Source organism: Carcharodon carcharias, chromosome 12 (genome assembly GCF_017639515.1).
Source record: "Carcharodon carcharias isolate sCarCar2 chromosome 12, sCarCar2.pri, whole genome shotgun sequence".
NCBI lineage: Eukaryota > Metazoa > Chordata > Chondrichthyes > Lamniformes > Lamnidae > Carcharodon > Carcharodon carcharias.
This window is the reverse complement of record NC_054478.1, coordinates 119,987,294-119,999,872: the sequence shown is the minus strand read 5'-3', so window position 1 is coordinate 119,999,872 and position 12,579 is coordinate 119,987,294. Positions and strand designations below refer to the sequence as shown.

The 12,579-nt window shown below is 50.8% G+C and overlaps 1 protein-coding gene across 2 annotated transcripts in view; it reads right to left on the bottom strand.

The window, feature by feature from the left end:
* The window catches only part of trpm2 (transient receptor potential cation channel, subfamily M, member 2), a 543,973-nt gene that overhangs the window by 139,388 nt on the left and 392,006 nt on the right, over positions 1-12,579 (bottom strand). For both annotated transcript variants that reach the window (XM_041200804.1, XM_041200805.1), the window contains one exon: positions 10,439-10,568. In XM_041200804.1, the coding sequence (XP_041056738.1) occupies positions 10,439-10,568 (130 nt within the window). The remainder of the gene's footprint in view (positions 1-10,438; positions 10,569-12,579) is intronic.

Sequence of the window (12,579 nt, the reverse complement as noted above, 5' to 3'; positions counted from 1 at the left end):
GCGACAGTGCGTGTGTGTTTGGCAGGGTAGTGCAACTTTGTGTGTGTGTGTGTGTGTGTGGGAACGAGGGCAACAGTGTGACTGAGTGTGTGGGAGTGGGCAGCGAGAGAGTGAAAGTGTGGAGAGTGGGCAGCGAGAGTGTGACAGTGTGTGGAAGTGGGCAGCGAGAGTGTGACAGTGTGTGGCAGTGGGCAGCGAGAGTGTGACTGTGTGGCAGTGGCCAGCGAGAGAGTATGGGAGTGGGCAGCGAGAGTGTGACTGAGTTTCGGGGGGGTAGTGCAGGAGTGTGTGCGTGTGTGTGAAGGGAGTGCGACTGTGCCTGTGTGTTTGGCAGGGTAGTGCAACTTTGTGTGTGTGTGTGTGTGTGGGAACGAGGGCAACAGTGTGACTGAGTGTGTGAGAGTGGGCAGCGAGAGAGTGAAAGTGTGGAGAGTGGGCAGCGAGAGTGTGACAGTGTGTGGGAGTGGGCAGCGAGAGTGTGACAGTGTGTGGCAGTGGGCAGCGAGAGTGTGACTGTGTGGCAGTGGCCAGCGAGAGAGTATGGGAGTGGGCAGCGAGAGTGTGACTGAGTTTCGGGGGGGTAGTGCAGGAGTGTGTGCGTGTGTGTGAAGGGAGTGCGACAGTGCGTGTGTGTTTGGCAGGGTAGTGCGACTTTGTGTGTGTGTGTGTGTGTGGGAACGAGGGCAACAGTGTGACTGAGTGTGTGGGAGTGGGCAGCGAGAGAGTGAAAGTGTGGAGAGTGGGCAGCGAGAGTGTGACAGTGTGTGGGAGTGGGCAGCGAGAGTGTGACAGTTTGTGGCAGTGGGCAGCGAGAGTGTGACTGAGTTTCGGGGGGGTAGTGCAGGAGTGTGTGCGTGTGTGGGAGGGGAGTGCGACAGTGTGTGTGTGGGAGGGGAGTGCAACAGTGCATGTGTGTGTGTGGGAGGAGAGTGCGACTATGTGTGTTTGTGTGTGTGTGTGTGTGCGGGAGGGGAGTGCGAGAGTGCATGTGTTTGTGGGCGGGGTGTGCGAGAGTGTGTGTGTGTATGTCTGGGAGTGGAATGCGGGAGTGTGTGTGTGTGTGGGAGTGGGCAGCGAGAGTGTGGGAGTGGGCAGCGAGAGTGTGACCAAGTGTGTGGGAGTGGGCAGCGAGAGTGTGACCAAGTGTGTGGGAGTGGGCAGCGAATGTGTGTGGATGGGAGGGGAATGCGAGAGTATGTGTGGGTGGGAGGGAAGTGTGAGAGTGTGTGTGGGTGGGAGGGGAGTGCGAGACCGTGTGTGTGTGTGTTTGGAAGGGGATTGCGAGAGTGCGTGTGTGTGTGTGTGTGGGAGTGGGCAGCTAGAGGGTGACAGTGTGTGGGCGTGGGCAGCGAGTGTATGCGTGGGAGGGGAGTGCGACAGCGTGTGTCTGTGTGGGAGGGGAGTGCGAGAGTGTGTATGTGTGTGTGTCTGGGTGGGGAATGCGGGAGTGCGTGTGTGTGTGGGAGTGGGCAGCGAGAGTGTGACGAGTATGTGGGTGTGGGCATTGAGAGTGTGACTGAGCATGTGGGAGTGGGCAGCGAGAGTGTGACTGAGCGTGTGGGAGCGGACAGTGTGAGTGTGACTGAGCTTGTGGGAGTGGGCAGCGAGAGTGTGACTGAGCGTGTGGGAGCGGACAGCGTGAGTGTGACTGAGCTTGTGGGATTGGGCAGCGAGAGTGTGACTGAGCGTGTGGGAGCGGACAGCGTGAGTGTGACTGAGTGTTGGGTGTAGTGCAGAACTTGACTGTGTGTGGGAGGAGAGTGCGAGAGTGTGTATGGGAGGGGAGTGTGAGAATGTGTTTGTGTGTGTGTGTGTGTGTTTGTGGGAGGGGAGTGCGAGAATGTCTGTGTGTGGGAGGGGAGCGCGTGTTGTGCGTGGGAGTGGAGTGTGAGAGTATGTGTGTGTGTGTATGTGGGAGGGGAGTATGAGCGTGTGGGCGTGTGTGGGAGGGGAGTGTTTGTGAGGGGAGTGCAACAGTGAGTGTGAGTGTGTGTGGGAGGAGGTTGCGAGAGTGCCTGTCTGTGTGGGAGGGGAGTGTGAGAGTGCGTGCAGGTACATGGGAGGTGAGTGCGAGAGTGCGTGTGTGTGTGTGTGGGAGAGGAATGTGAGAACGTGTGTGTGTGCGCTTGGGAGGGGATTGCGAGAATGCGTGTGTGTGTGCGTGGGAGGGGTGTGCATGTTGTGCATGGGAGGGGAGTGCAAGTGTTTTCTTGTGTGTGTGTGTGTGTGAGGTGAGTGCGCGTGTAAGTGTGTGGGAGTGCTGGCAATTGCGAGAGTGTGTGTGGGGGAGTGGGAGTGCGAGAGTGAGTGTGTGTGCATGGGAGGGGAGTGTGAGAGTGAGTGTGTGTGCATGGGAGGGGAGTGCGATAGTGCGTGTGCATGGGAGGGGAGTGCAAGAGTGCATGTGTGTGGGAGTGGAGTGAGAGAGTGTGTGTGTGTGTGGGAGGGGAGTGTGAGAGTGCGTGTGTATGTGTGTGGGAGGTGAGTGCAAGGGTGTGTGTGTGGGAGGGGAGTGTGAGAACATGTGTGTGTGTGGGAGGGGAGTGTGAGAGTGCGTGTGTATGTAGGAGGTGAGTGCAAGCGTGTGTGTGTGGGAGGGGAGTGCGAGAATGTGTGTGTGTGTGGGAGGTGAGTGCGAAAGTGAGTGTGTGTGCATGGGAGGGGAGTGCGAGAGTGTGTGTGTGTGTGGGAGGGAAGTGCAAGAGTGCATGTGTGGGAGGGGAGTGCGAGTGTGCGTGTGTTTGGGAGGGGAGTGCAAGTGTGTGTGTGTGTCTGTGTGGGAGGGGATTGCGAGAGAGCGTGTGTGTGTGGGAGGGGAGTGCGTGTGTGTGTGGGAGGGGAGTGCGTGTGTGTGTGGGAGGGGAGTGCGTGTGTGTGTATGTGGGAGGGGAGTGCGAGAGTGCGTGTGTGTATGTGTATGGGGGGGTGGGGGAGGGAAGTGCGATAGTGTTTGTGTGGGAGGGGATTGCGAGAGTGCGTGTGTGTGTGGGTAACGGGGATTGTGAGAGTGCACGTGTGTGTGTCTGTGTTTAGGGAGGGGTGTGCGATAGTCCCTGTGCGTGTGTGTGTGTGGAAGGGGAGTGTGTATGTGTGTCTGTGGCATGGGAGTGCGAGAGTGCGTGTGTGTGGGGGAGTGGAGTGCGAGAGTGCGTGTGTGTGTGTGGGCGGCGAGTGCGAGAGTGTGTATGTGGGAGGGGATTGCGAGAGTGTGTGTGTGTGTTTGTGGGAGGGGATTGCGAGAGTGCAACTGAGTGTAGGGAGGGGAGTGCGAGAGTGCGTGTGTGTGTGTGGGCGGCGAGTGCGAGAGTGTGTATGTGGGAGGGGATTGCGAGAGTGTGTGTGTGTGTTTGTGGGAGGGAATTGCGAGAGTGCAACTGAGTGTAGGGAGGGGAGTGCGAGAGTGCGTGTGTGTGTGTGGGTGGCGAGTGCGAGAGTGTGTGTTTATGTGGGAGGGGATTGCGAGAGTGTGACTGAGTGTGGGGGAGGGGAGTGCGAGAGTGCGTGTGTGTGGGAAGGGAGTGCGTGTGTGTGTGTGGGTGGCGAGTGCGAGAGTGTGTGTTTATGTGGGAGGGGATTGCGAGAGTGTGACTGAGTGTGGGGGAGGGGAGTGCGAGAGTGCGTGTGTGTGGGAAGGGAGTGCGTGTGTGTGTGTGTGGGTGGCGAGTGCGAGAGTGTGTGTTTATGTGGGAGGGGATTGCGAGAGTGTGACTGAGTGTGGGGGAGGGGAGTGCGAGTGTGCGTGTGCATGGGAAGGGAGTGCGTGTGCGTGTGTGTGGGAGGGGAGTGTGTGTGTGTGTGTGAGAGGGCAGTGTGTGTGGGAGGGGATTGCGAGAGTGTGCGTGTGTGTGTGGGAGGAGAGTGCGAGAGTGTGTGTGTGTGGGAGGGGATTGCGAGAGTGTGCGTGTGTGTGTGGGAGGAGAGTGCGAGAGTGTGTGTGTGTGGGAGGGGATTGCGAGAGTGTGCGTGTGTGTGTGGGAGGAGAGTGCGAGAGTGTGTGTGTGGGAGGGGAGTGTGAGAGTGCGTGTGTGTGTGTGGGAGGGGAGTGTGAGAGAGTGTGTGTGTGTGGGAGGGGAATGCGAGAGTACGTGTGTGTGTGTGGGAGGGGAGTGCGAGAGTCCGTGTGTGTGTGTGGGAGAGGATTGCGAGAGTGCTTGTGTGTGTGGGAAAAGAGTGTGTGTGTGGGGGGGAGGTGAGTGCGAGAGTGCGTGTGTGTGCGTGTGGGCGGCAAGTGCGAGAGTGTGCGTGTGTTTGTGGGAGGGTATTGCGAGAGTGCGACTCAGTGTGGGGGAGGTGAGTGCGTGAGTGCATGTGTGTGTGTATGTTTGTGTGTGTGTGTGTGGGAGGGGATTGCGAGAGAGCGTGTATGTGTGGGAGGGGATTGCGATAGTGTCTGTGTGTGTGGGAGGTGAGTGCGTGTGTGTGTGGGAGGGGAGTGAGTGTGTGTGTGTGGGAGGGGATTGCGAGAGTGTGTATGTGTGTGGGATGGGAGTGCGAGAGTGAGTGTGTGTTTGTGTATGTGTGTGTGTGGCGGGGTGTGGATTGCAAGAGTGCGTGTGTGTGTGTGTGGGTGGGGGGGGGATTGCGAGAGTGCGTACTTATGTGTGGGAGGGGATTGCTAGAATGTGTGTGTGTGGGAGGGGATTGTGAGAGAGTGTGTGTGTGTGGGGGGGAGGGGAGTGCATGTGTGTGGGAGGGGATTGCGAGAGTGTGTGTGTGTGTTTCTGGGAGGGTATTGCGAGAGTGTGACTGAGTGTGGGGGAGGGGAGTGCGAGAGTGCGTGTATGTGTGGTTGGGAGGGTGGTGCGAGAGAGCGTCACAGTGCGTGGAAGGGGATTGTGAGAGTGCGCGCGTGTGTGTGTGTGGGAGGGAATTGCGTGAGTGCGTGTGTGTGTGTGTGTGGGAGGGGAGTGCATGTGTGTGTGGGAGGGGATTGCGAGAGTGTGTGTGTGTGTGTGGGAGGGAATGTGTGTGTGGGAGGGAATTGCGAGAGTGCGTGTATGTGTGTGGGAGGGGATTGTTAGAATGTGTGTGTGTGGGAGGGGATTGTGAGAGAGTGTGTGTGTGGGAGGGGAGTGCATGTGTGTGTGGGAGAGGATTGCGAGAGTGTGTGTGTGTGTGTGTGGGAGTGGAGTGCCTCAGTGTGTGTGGGAGGGGATTGCGAGAGTGCGTGCGTGTGTGTGGGAGGGGATTGCTAGAATGTGTGTGTGTGTGGGAGGGGATTGTGAGCCTGCCTGTGTGTGTGTGGGAGGTGATTGCGAGAGTGTGACTGTGTGCATGGGAGGGCATTGCGAGAGTGTGTGTGTGGACGGGGATTGCGAAAGTATGGGTGTGGGAGGGGAGTGTGAGAGTGCATGTGTGTGTCTGTTTGTGTGTATGTGTGTGAGGGAGGGGATTCCGAGAGTGCGTGTGTGTGTGCGCGTCGGAGGTGAGTGCGAGAGTGCATTTGAGTATAGGGGAGGGGCACTGAGTGCAAGATTGTGACTGATTGTATGGGAGGGGAGTGCGAGAGTGCGTGTGTGTGTGTGGGAGGGGATTGCAAGAGTGTGTGTGTGTGTGGGAGGGGATTGTGAGAGTGTGTGTGTGAGGGAGGGGATTGCGAGAGTGCTTGTGTGTGTGGGAGGGGAGTGCGAGAGTGTGTGTGTGTGTGTGTGGGAGGGGATTGCGAGAGTGTGTGTGTGGTCGGTGAGTGCGACTGTGTGTGTGGGAGGGATCAGCGAGAGTGTGACTGAGCATGTAGGAGTGGGCAGCGAGAGTGTAACTGAGCGTGTGGGAGTGGGCAGCGAGAGTGTGACTGAGCATGTAGGAGTGGGCAGTGAGAGTGTAACTGAGTGTCGGGGGGGTAGTGCAGGAGTGTGACTGTGTGTGTGGGAGGGGAGTGTGACTGAGTGTGTTTAGCTGTGGGCAGTTAGTGTGAGTGTGTGGTGGGGGGCGTACAAGAGTGTAACTGTGTGTGTGTGTGGGGGGAATTAGAGAGTGTGACCAAGTGTGCAAGGGTGACGGCGACTGTGACTGAGTGTTTCGGGTGGGAATGTGAGAGTGTGACTGAGTGTGTTGGTGGGGGAGGGGGGGAGGTGGAATTGTGAGAGTGTGACTGAGTGTGTATGAGGGATGACTGAATGTGTGGGCGGCGAGTGTGAGAGTGTGACTGTGTGTGTGGGCGGCAAGTGTGAGAGTGTGACTGAGTGTGTGGGCGGCGAGTGCGAGAGTGTGACTGAATGTGTGGCGGGGGGAAGTGCAAGTCTGCCTGGCAACCAATTTCAGGCTTTTCACTCACTCTGACCACCACACACCCACACGTTCACACACTCCCACTCACAAGTGGGTGAGGGTCAGTGAATGAGCACCGAGACTGCTCATGACCGGACACACACACTCTGACCTCTTTCACTCTGGTCATTTTCATTGAACACTACTATTGTTAAATTAACAATTTATTGCTATGACATTGCTGTACTTTTGCTCAGCAAATGTCTCTTTCCTCAGCCATTTTTTGAAATTCTGTTTGTTGTTGTGCCAAACCCTATCTTTCTGAAATTTACTCATTGGACCCTTGAGTGAGAAAAGTATGCAAGTGTGGCCCTTCCGAACAAAAAGGTTGGACAAGCTTGGATTATAGTAACAGGTGTCTTATGCCATGTCATCAGCGTATTATTCTGCTGTTAATTTGCGTGTTAAAGTTCTACTGTCCCTTTAAGACCACATAGTTTTAAGGACTAAAAATATGCACAGCCTGAGGTCACTTCTTAAAAATTAATTCTCAGCATGTGGATGCCACTGGGAAGCCAGTGCACCACCAGTTGCAATGAGAAGGAGCTGGCGGGTTTCTTCTTGAACCACTGATAGCAGTTTGATATAGCTTGCTGGGCTATTTCAGAGGCCAGTTAAAGTCAGCCATGTTGGTGTGCGGACTGGTGTCATATTTAGGTCAGACTGGATAAGGACAGAAAGTTTTGTTAGTGAACCAGTTAGGTTTTTATGAAATTCAGACAGCTTCATGGTTACTTTTACTAATACCAACTTTTTATTTCTGGATTTCTTAATACTGATTTCAAATTCTCAAACTACCAAGGTTGGATTTGACTGCATGTTCACGGGATGCAGTCACTGTATCTCACTTGCCTGGAGAATTACTTAGAAATTACAACATGGCAAAGGCTGTTCAGTCCAACCAGTCTGTGATAGTGTTTATCCTGCACATGAGCAGGACCCTAATCCCATGTGCCCAGTTTGATCCCATATTCCTTTTTCCACCTATTTAACTTCTTAAATATTGACATAGTTTATTCTTCATTCCACTGTCTCACAATCCTCTGTTTAATAACATTTTCTCCAGATCTCCAGCCACAGCCTGTTGCATTTAATCCTACATTGATGTCCCCTCATTATAGACCCTCAAACACTGGGAACTCTCTGGCCATAATTTTACGCTACTCTACCCCTGTTCAGTTCTGAGGTGGGGGAGGGGGGGGAAGTGAGGGGGCAAGTGGGGGAGCGTGAAATTGCATGGACGGGATTCCCTCCAGGTTCCACCCACCCCAACCTGGTCACAATTTTATGCTGGGGCGGGTAGGGCCTTGGTCGGGAAACCTATCCTTGCCCCAGTTAAGACCCTTAAGTAGCCACTTAACAGCCTCAATTTTTAGGCTGGCAGATGGGAGAGAGATCAGGGAGACCTGAAATTGAACAGAGCTGGACCTTGGGCAGGAAGGGGGGGTATTACGCCTCCATCAGAAGCCCCCTTCCAACGAGGGGCACCCTCCCCTTAGGGCCCAGTGACCTCTAGACCTCCCTTCCCTCCTCCTCCTCCCCACCACCCCCCCCCAAACAAGACTCCGATCGACCATCGTGGACCCCCGTGCCTTCTCTACCAACCTCCCCCTTGACCCCTGCCACTTACCTCTCCCTCAGTTCCCGGAACTTATTTCCAGGCAGCTAACTGCAGGTCCCCTTCCAGCCTCTGCAGCGCTAATCCTAGAATGACTAGAGAGCTGTCAGTCAATCTAATTGGCCAGCAGTTCTTCAAGGTGGGATGTCCTCCCGATGATGGGCGGAAGTCCCTCCTTCAATGCTTGTTAGAGCATGAAATGGCATCGTGGCTGCTGGAGTCGGCGGGGATATGTTCCTGAAAATTCTGGCCTCTACGTCCATCTATTTTTATCCCTTCACAATTTTAACACCTCTACCAGATTGTACTCTTCTATCCTAATGAAAACACCCACCATTTTTCAAGCTTTTCATTTTGTTATATTTCCTCTGATCAAGCAGCAACCAAATGATTTGTGCTGTGCCCTCTTCATTGCCTCAACTTCCTTCCAATACAGCATAACCCAAAACTGCAAACAATACTTACTAAGGCTTTATTCAACACCACTTCTGAACACCAGTGACCGATATCTCTAGTCATAAAGCCCAGTTTTACATTAGCTTTCTATTGGCTTTATTCACTTGAGGTACTGCTTTTATTGCCTGGTGAACCCGACATTCCCCCCCGCCACCTCTGAAGTCTCTTTGATCTTCAGCATCATTCAGCTTTGCCCCAATCGGAGGATCATTATTACTTTTCTTTTTCTTTGACCAACATAAACCACTTTGCTTTGATAGGCACCAAATTTCATGTGTCATTTTTTTTTTTTGCCAATTCCTCCATCTTTTCAACCTGACCCTTTTTATTCTTTACAACCTTGCATCCAGGAAAATCAGCTGACAATCCCACCTTAATACAAAGGCAAAATACTGTGGATGCTGGAAATTAGAAATAAAAATGGAAAATTCTAGAAATGCTCAACATGCCAGGCAGCATCTGTGGAGAGAGAAACAGAGTTATAACAGGTTGAATTTTGCCAAAGGGCTTTGGGACTCTGACACCAAGACCAAATGGGCGCCGTGAGCCTGAACTTGCAAGGACCAAGGCCTACACAGGGACATTTCCAGAGGTAGCTTCCAATTATAGCTGCTTCTGAGCTCGCCATTCAATTAAGAGTGGCAGGCAGGCTCCAGATGCTGCTGGCCCAATAACAGGGAAAGCGATTTTAGAGCCTCAGCAGCTTCTCTGAGAGGTGTAGGCCCTGTTGAGGCAAAGTAGGGGAATGTAAGGATGTGTCAAAATGGAGGCATTCTGGATAGGTTCAAAATAATTAAATTGTTTAGATGGACCAAGCAGGTAGGTGCCCCAATAGAGAAACCCTTCCAGTTGGTGTTTTTTCACCTGGAGGCCCTCATGTTGGGGTTTGGAACCTATAGCTCCAATGGCTCCCTGGATTGTCACAGGGAGACCATCTCCATTAAGCTAGCATCCTCTGCACACATTGGGAGGGGTTGCTCTGCTGCCAGCAAAATGCTGTGACAGCTCAAAATGGCCCTAATTGGAGTCTTGAAACTTTCCTGGGGTAGGATATTCTGGCCCTGCCCACTGCCAGAATCGTCCCACCTTGCTGAAAGTCAATGGACTTTTGGCTGGCCCGCAGTGGGTCCCGCCACGCTGGGGCTGGAAAATCTCGGCCCTGGTGACAGGAATATGCGAGGAAGCTGTTGTGACGTGGCTCTCTACTATTTTTCAACCCTCCCCATCTCTACTCCTGCCACCATGGGACCAGGAAAATTCTGCCTGTTAACTCTATCTCGTTTTCCACAGATGCCTGACCTGAGTATTTCCAGCAGTTTCATTCTTTTTATTACAGTCTTACCTTGATGTGCAAGCACACACATGAAAAACACATGTTTTGGTGAGAGATCCAGAACTTTTTACAAAATGTCTCAAGATGCCCTCCATCTCAGGGCAAAGAGAGAACACTGGCTAAAATATATTTCTACCACTGGGCACATTTTGGGATATTTGTGTTACTGAAGTTGTGATTCACTGACTGAGTTTTCATCCCTCTCCCCTTTTTCTATTTTAAATGGACAACAGTGTTTCTTTTTTCAGATCTCCTGGTCCACAGAGTCTGGAGTTCTGGCTTTGAGTCAGAATACGTAGGGCTCAAACCCTGGTCCAATCAGTCCAAACTTCTAGCTCTGAAGCAGAAAATGCAGAGTTTTTATTCTGATCCAGAGAGTCCAGAATTCTGACACTGAATCAGAAGTTGCAGAGTTCTGATTCCTGTTCAGACAGCCCAGAGCATCACATCCAGTGAGATACACAAGTCCAGTTGTCGGAGCCCATAACAACTCCCCTGCTGTACAAGAAAACCCCCCACCCAAACCCCACCTCCACTGGTTGGTATTCAGATGAAAGGAGTGTTCATGTCTCTGTCTTTTAGACTGTTAGTCATCCCATGAATCCTTCTCCAAGGCATGAGCACAAAGATAAAACAACTAACAGATGGAGGAGTAAAAGATGTACTCTGCCTTGAGAGAAAGATCCTGAATGTCAATGACCCAGCACCACACCAGCAGCCTATACTAAGGACTGAGATAAAATGTTACTTAGACCCCAGCGTACCGATGGCTCGATCCTCGTACTCTTGGGCCAGCTCTTCCATTTCCTCAGACAGGTCTATGTCATTCTCTTCAGAGGACATTTTTTTCAGGATCTTGCAGGCAACCAGTGAAGAATCAGTGCTGTCCATAGCCTGGGAAAAATGCAACAATTCTCAGGGGACTAATCAAACTTATTATATCCATTATATCATTATCATTATTAAATATCATTATACGATAAACTGCCCAAAAGGAAATGGCAGAGTTTACATTGTGATGCATGACACAAGAGTATTTGGAAATTGAAGAGGATGAAAATGATCAGTCTGAGGGAATTGTACACGTGACATGAAGCTTTAGTCTGGTATTGAGTGTACTAGTTGAGGATTCATTTAATTGTGCCGTCTTAGGCAGTGGCATAGTGGTATTGTCACTGGACTAGGATTTCAGAGAACCAGAGGAATGCTTTGGGTTTGAATTCCAGCATGGCAGATGGTGAAATTTGAATTCAATAAAAATCTGGAATTAAAAGTCTGATGATAACTATGAAACCATTGCTGATTGTTGGAAAAATCCGTCTGGCTCGCTAATATCCTTACCTGCTCTGGCCTACATGTCACTCCAGACCCACAGCAATATAGTTGCCTTTTAACTGCTCTCTGACCAAGGGCAGTTAGGCAGTTAGGGATGGATAATAAATGCTAGCCTAGCCAGCAATGCCCACATCCCATGAAAGAAAAAAAATGAATAGTGGTTGGACAGACTGGTTAAAATTCACAGAGATAAAAACAAAAAAACTGCGGATGCTGGAAATCCAAAACAAAAACAGAATTACCTGGAAAAACTCAGCAGGTCTGGCAGCATTGGCGGAGAAGAAAAGAATTGACGTTTCGAGTCCTCATGACCCTTCGACAGAACTTGAGTTCGAGTCCAAGAAAGAGTTGAAATATAAGCTGGTTTAAGGTGTGTGTGTGGGGGGTGGAGAGATAGAGAGAGAGAGAGGTGGAGGGGGGGGTGTTGTGGTTGTAGGGACAAACAAGCAGTGATAGAAGCAGATCATCAAAAGATGTCAACGACAATAGTACAATAGAACACATAGGTGTTAAAGTTAAAGTTGGTGATATTATCTAAACGAATGTGCTAATTAAGAATGGATGGTAGGGCTCAAGAGCTCCCTCCCCCATCCCCACCCCCTTTCTGTTTCCCCCTTCTTTTTTTTTCCAATAAATTATAAAGATTTTCCTTTTCCCACCTATTTCCATTATTTAAAAAAAAATTTAAAAAAATCCCCACTAGAGCTATACCTTGAGTGCCCTACCATCCATTCTTAATTAGCACATTCGTTTAGATAATATCACCAACTTTAACTTTAACACCTATGTGTTCTATTGTACTATTGTCGTTGACATCTTTTGATGATCTGCTTCTATCACTGCTTGTTTGTCCCTACAACCACACCCCCCCACCTCTCTCTCTCTCTATCTCTCCGCCCCCCACACACACACCTTAAACCAGCTTATATTTCAACTCTTTCTTGGACTCGAACTCAAGTTCTGTCGAAGGGTCATGAGGACTCGAAACGTCAACTCTTTTCTTCTCCGCCGATGCTGCCAGACCTGCTGAGTTTTTCCAGGTAATTCTGTTTTTGTTTTGATTAAAATTCACTTTTATTAAATTTAGGGTTCATTCAGTAGTAAGGATCTAAGTAAGGTCAGAGAGTATGAAAGTTATACTTGATTAAGGTTTCGGGATGACAACACATTGAGGTCACTAAAAAGAGTGGCGATTACTTAAAAATAAGCCATTTTACTAGTACAGATATAGTCACTTGCTGCTGAGCAAACCTTCCATGATAAAAGTACCAGTGAAACTGGACATGGGACATGATAAAGCAATTGTTTTTGGAAAGTCAGTGGATCTGCAGTTTATCCAATCAGGGCATTATTGTAGCCCCTTAATAAAAGCTAATGTTTTTAATCAGAATGTTAAATAAGTGTTAATGGCATAACATGGTAAGAATCAGAGAAAAAAAGCACAATTGTCTTAAAGCTTCAGAGATAATTTGCTCAACCTTCTTGTCACAGATTAAAAATCCTACTAAAGGATGCAGATATGATTGATGATGAGTACACCAGGCTCATTGAAGAGATTAGTACAAAATGT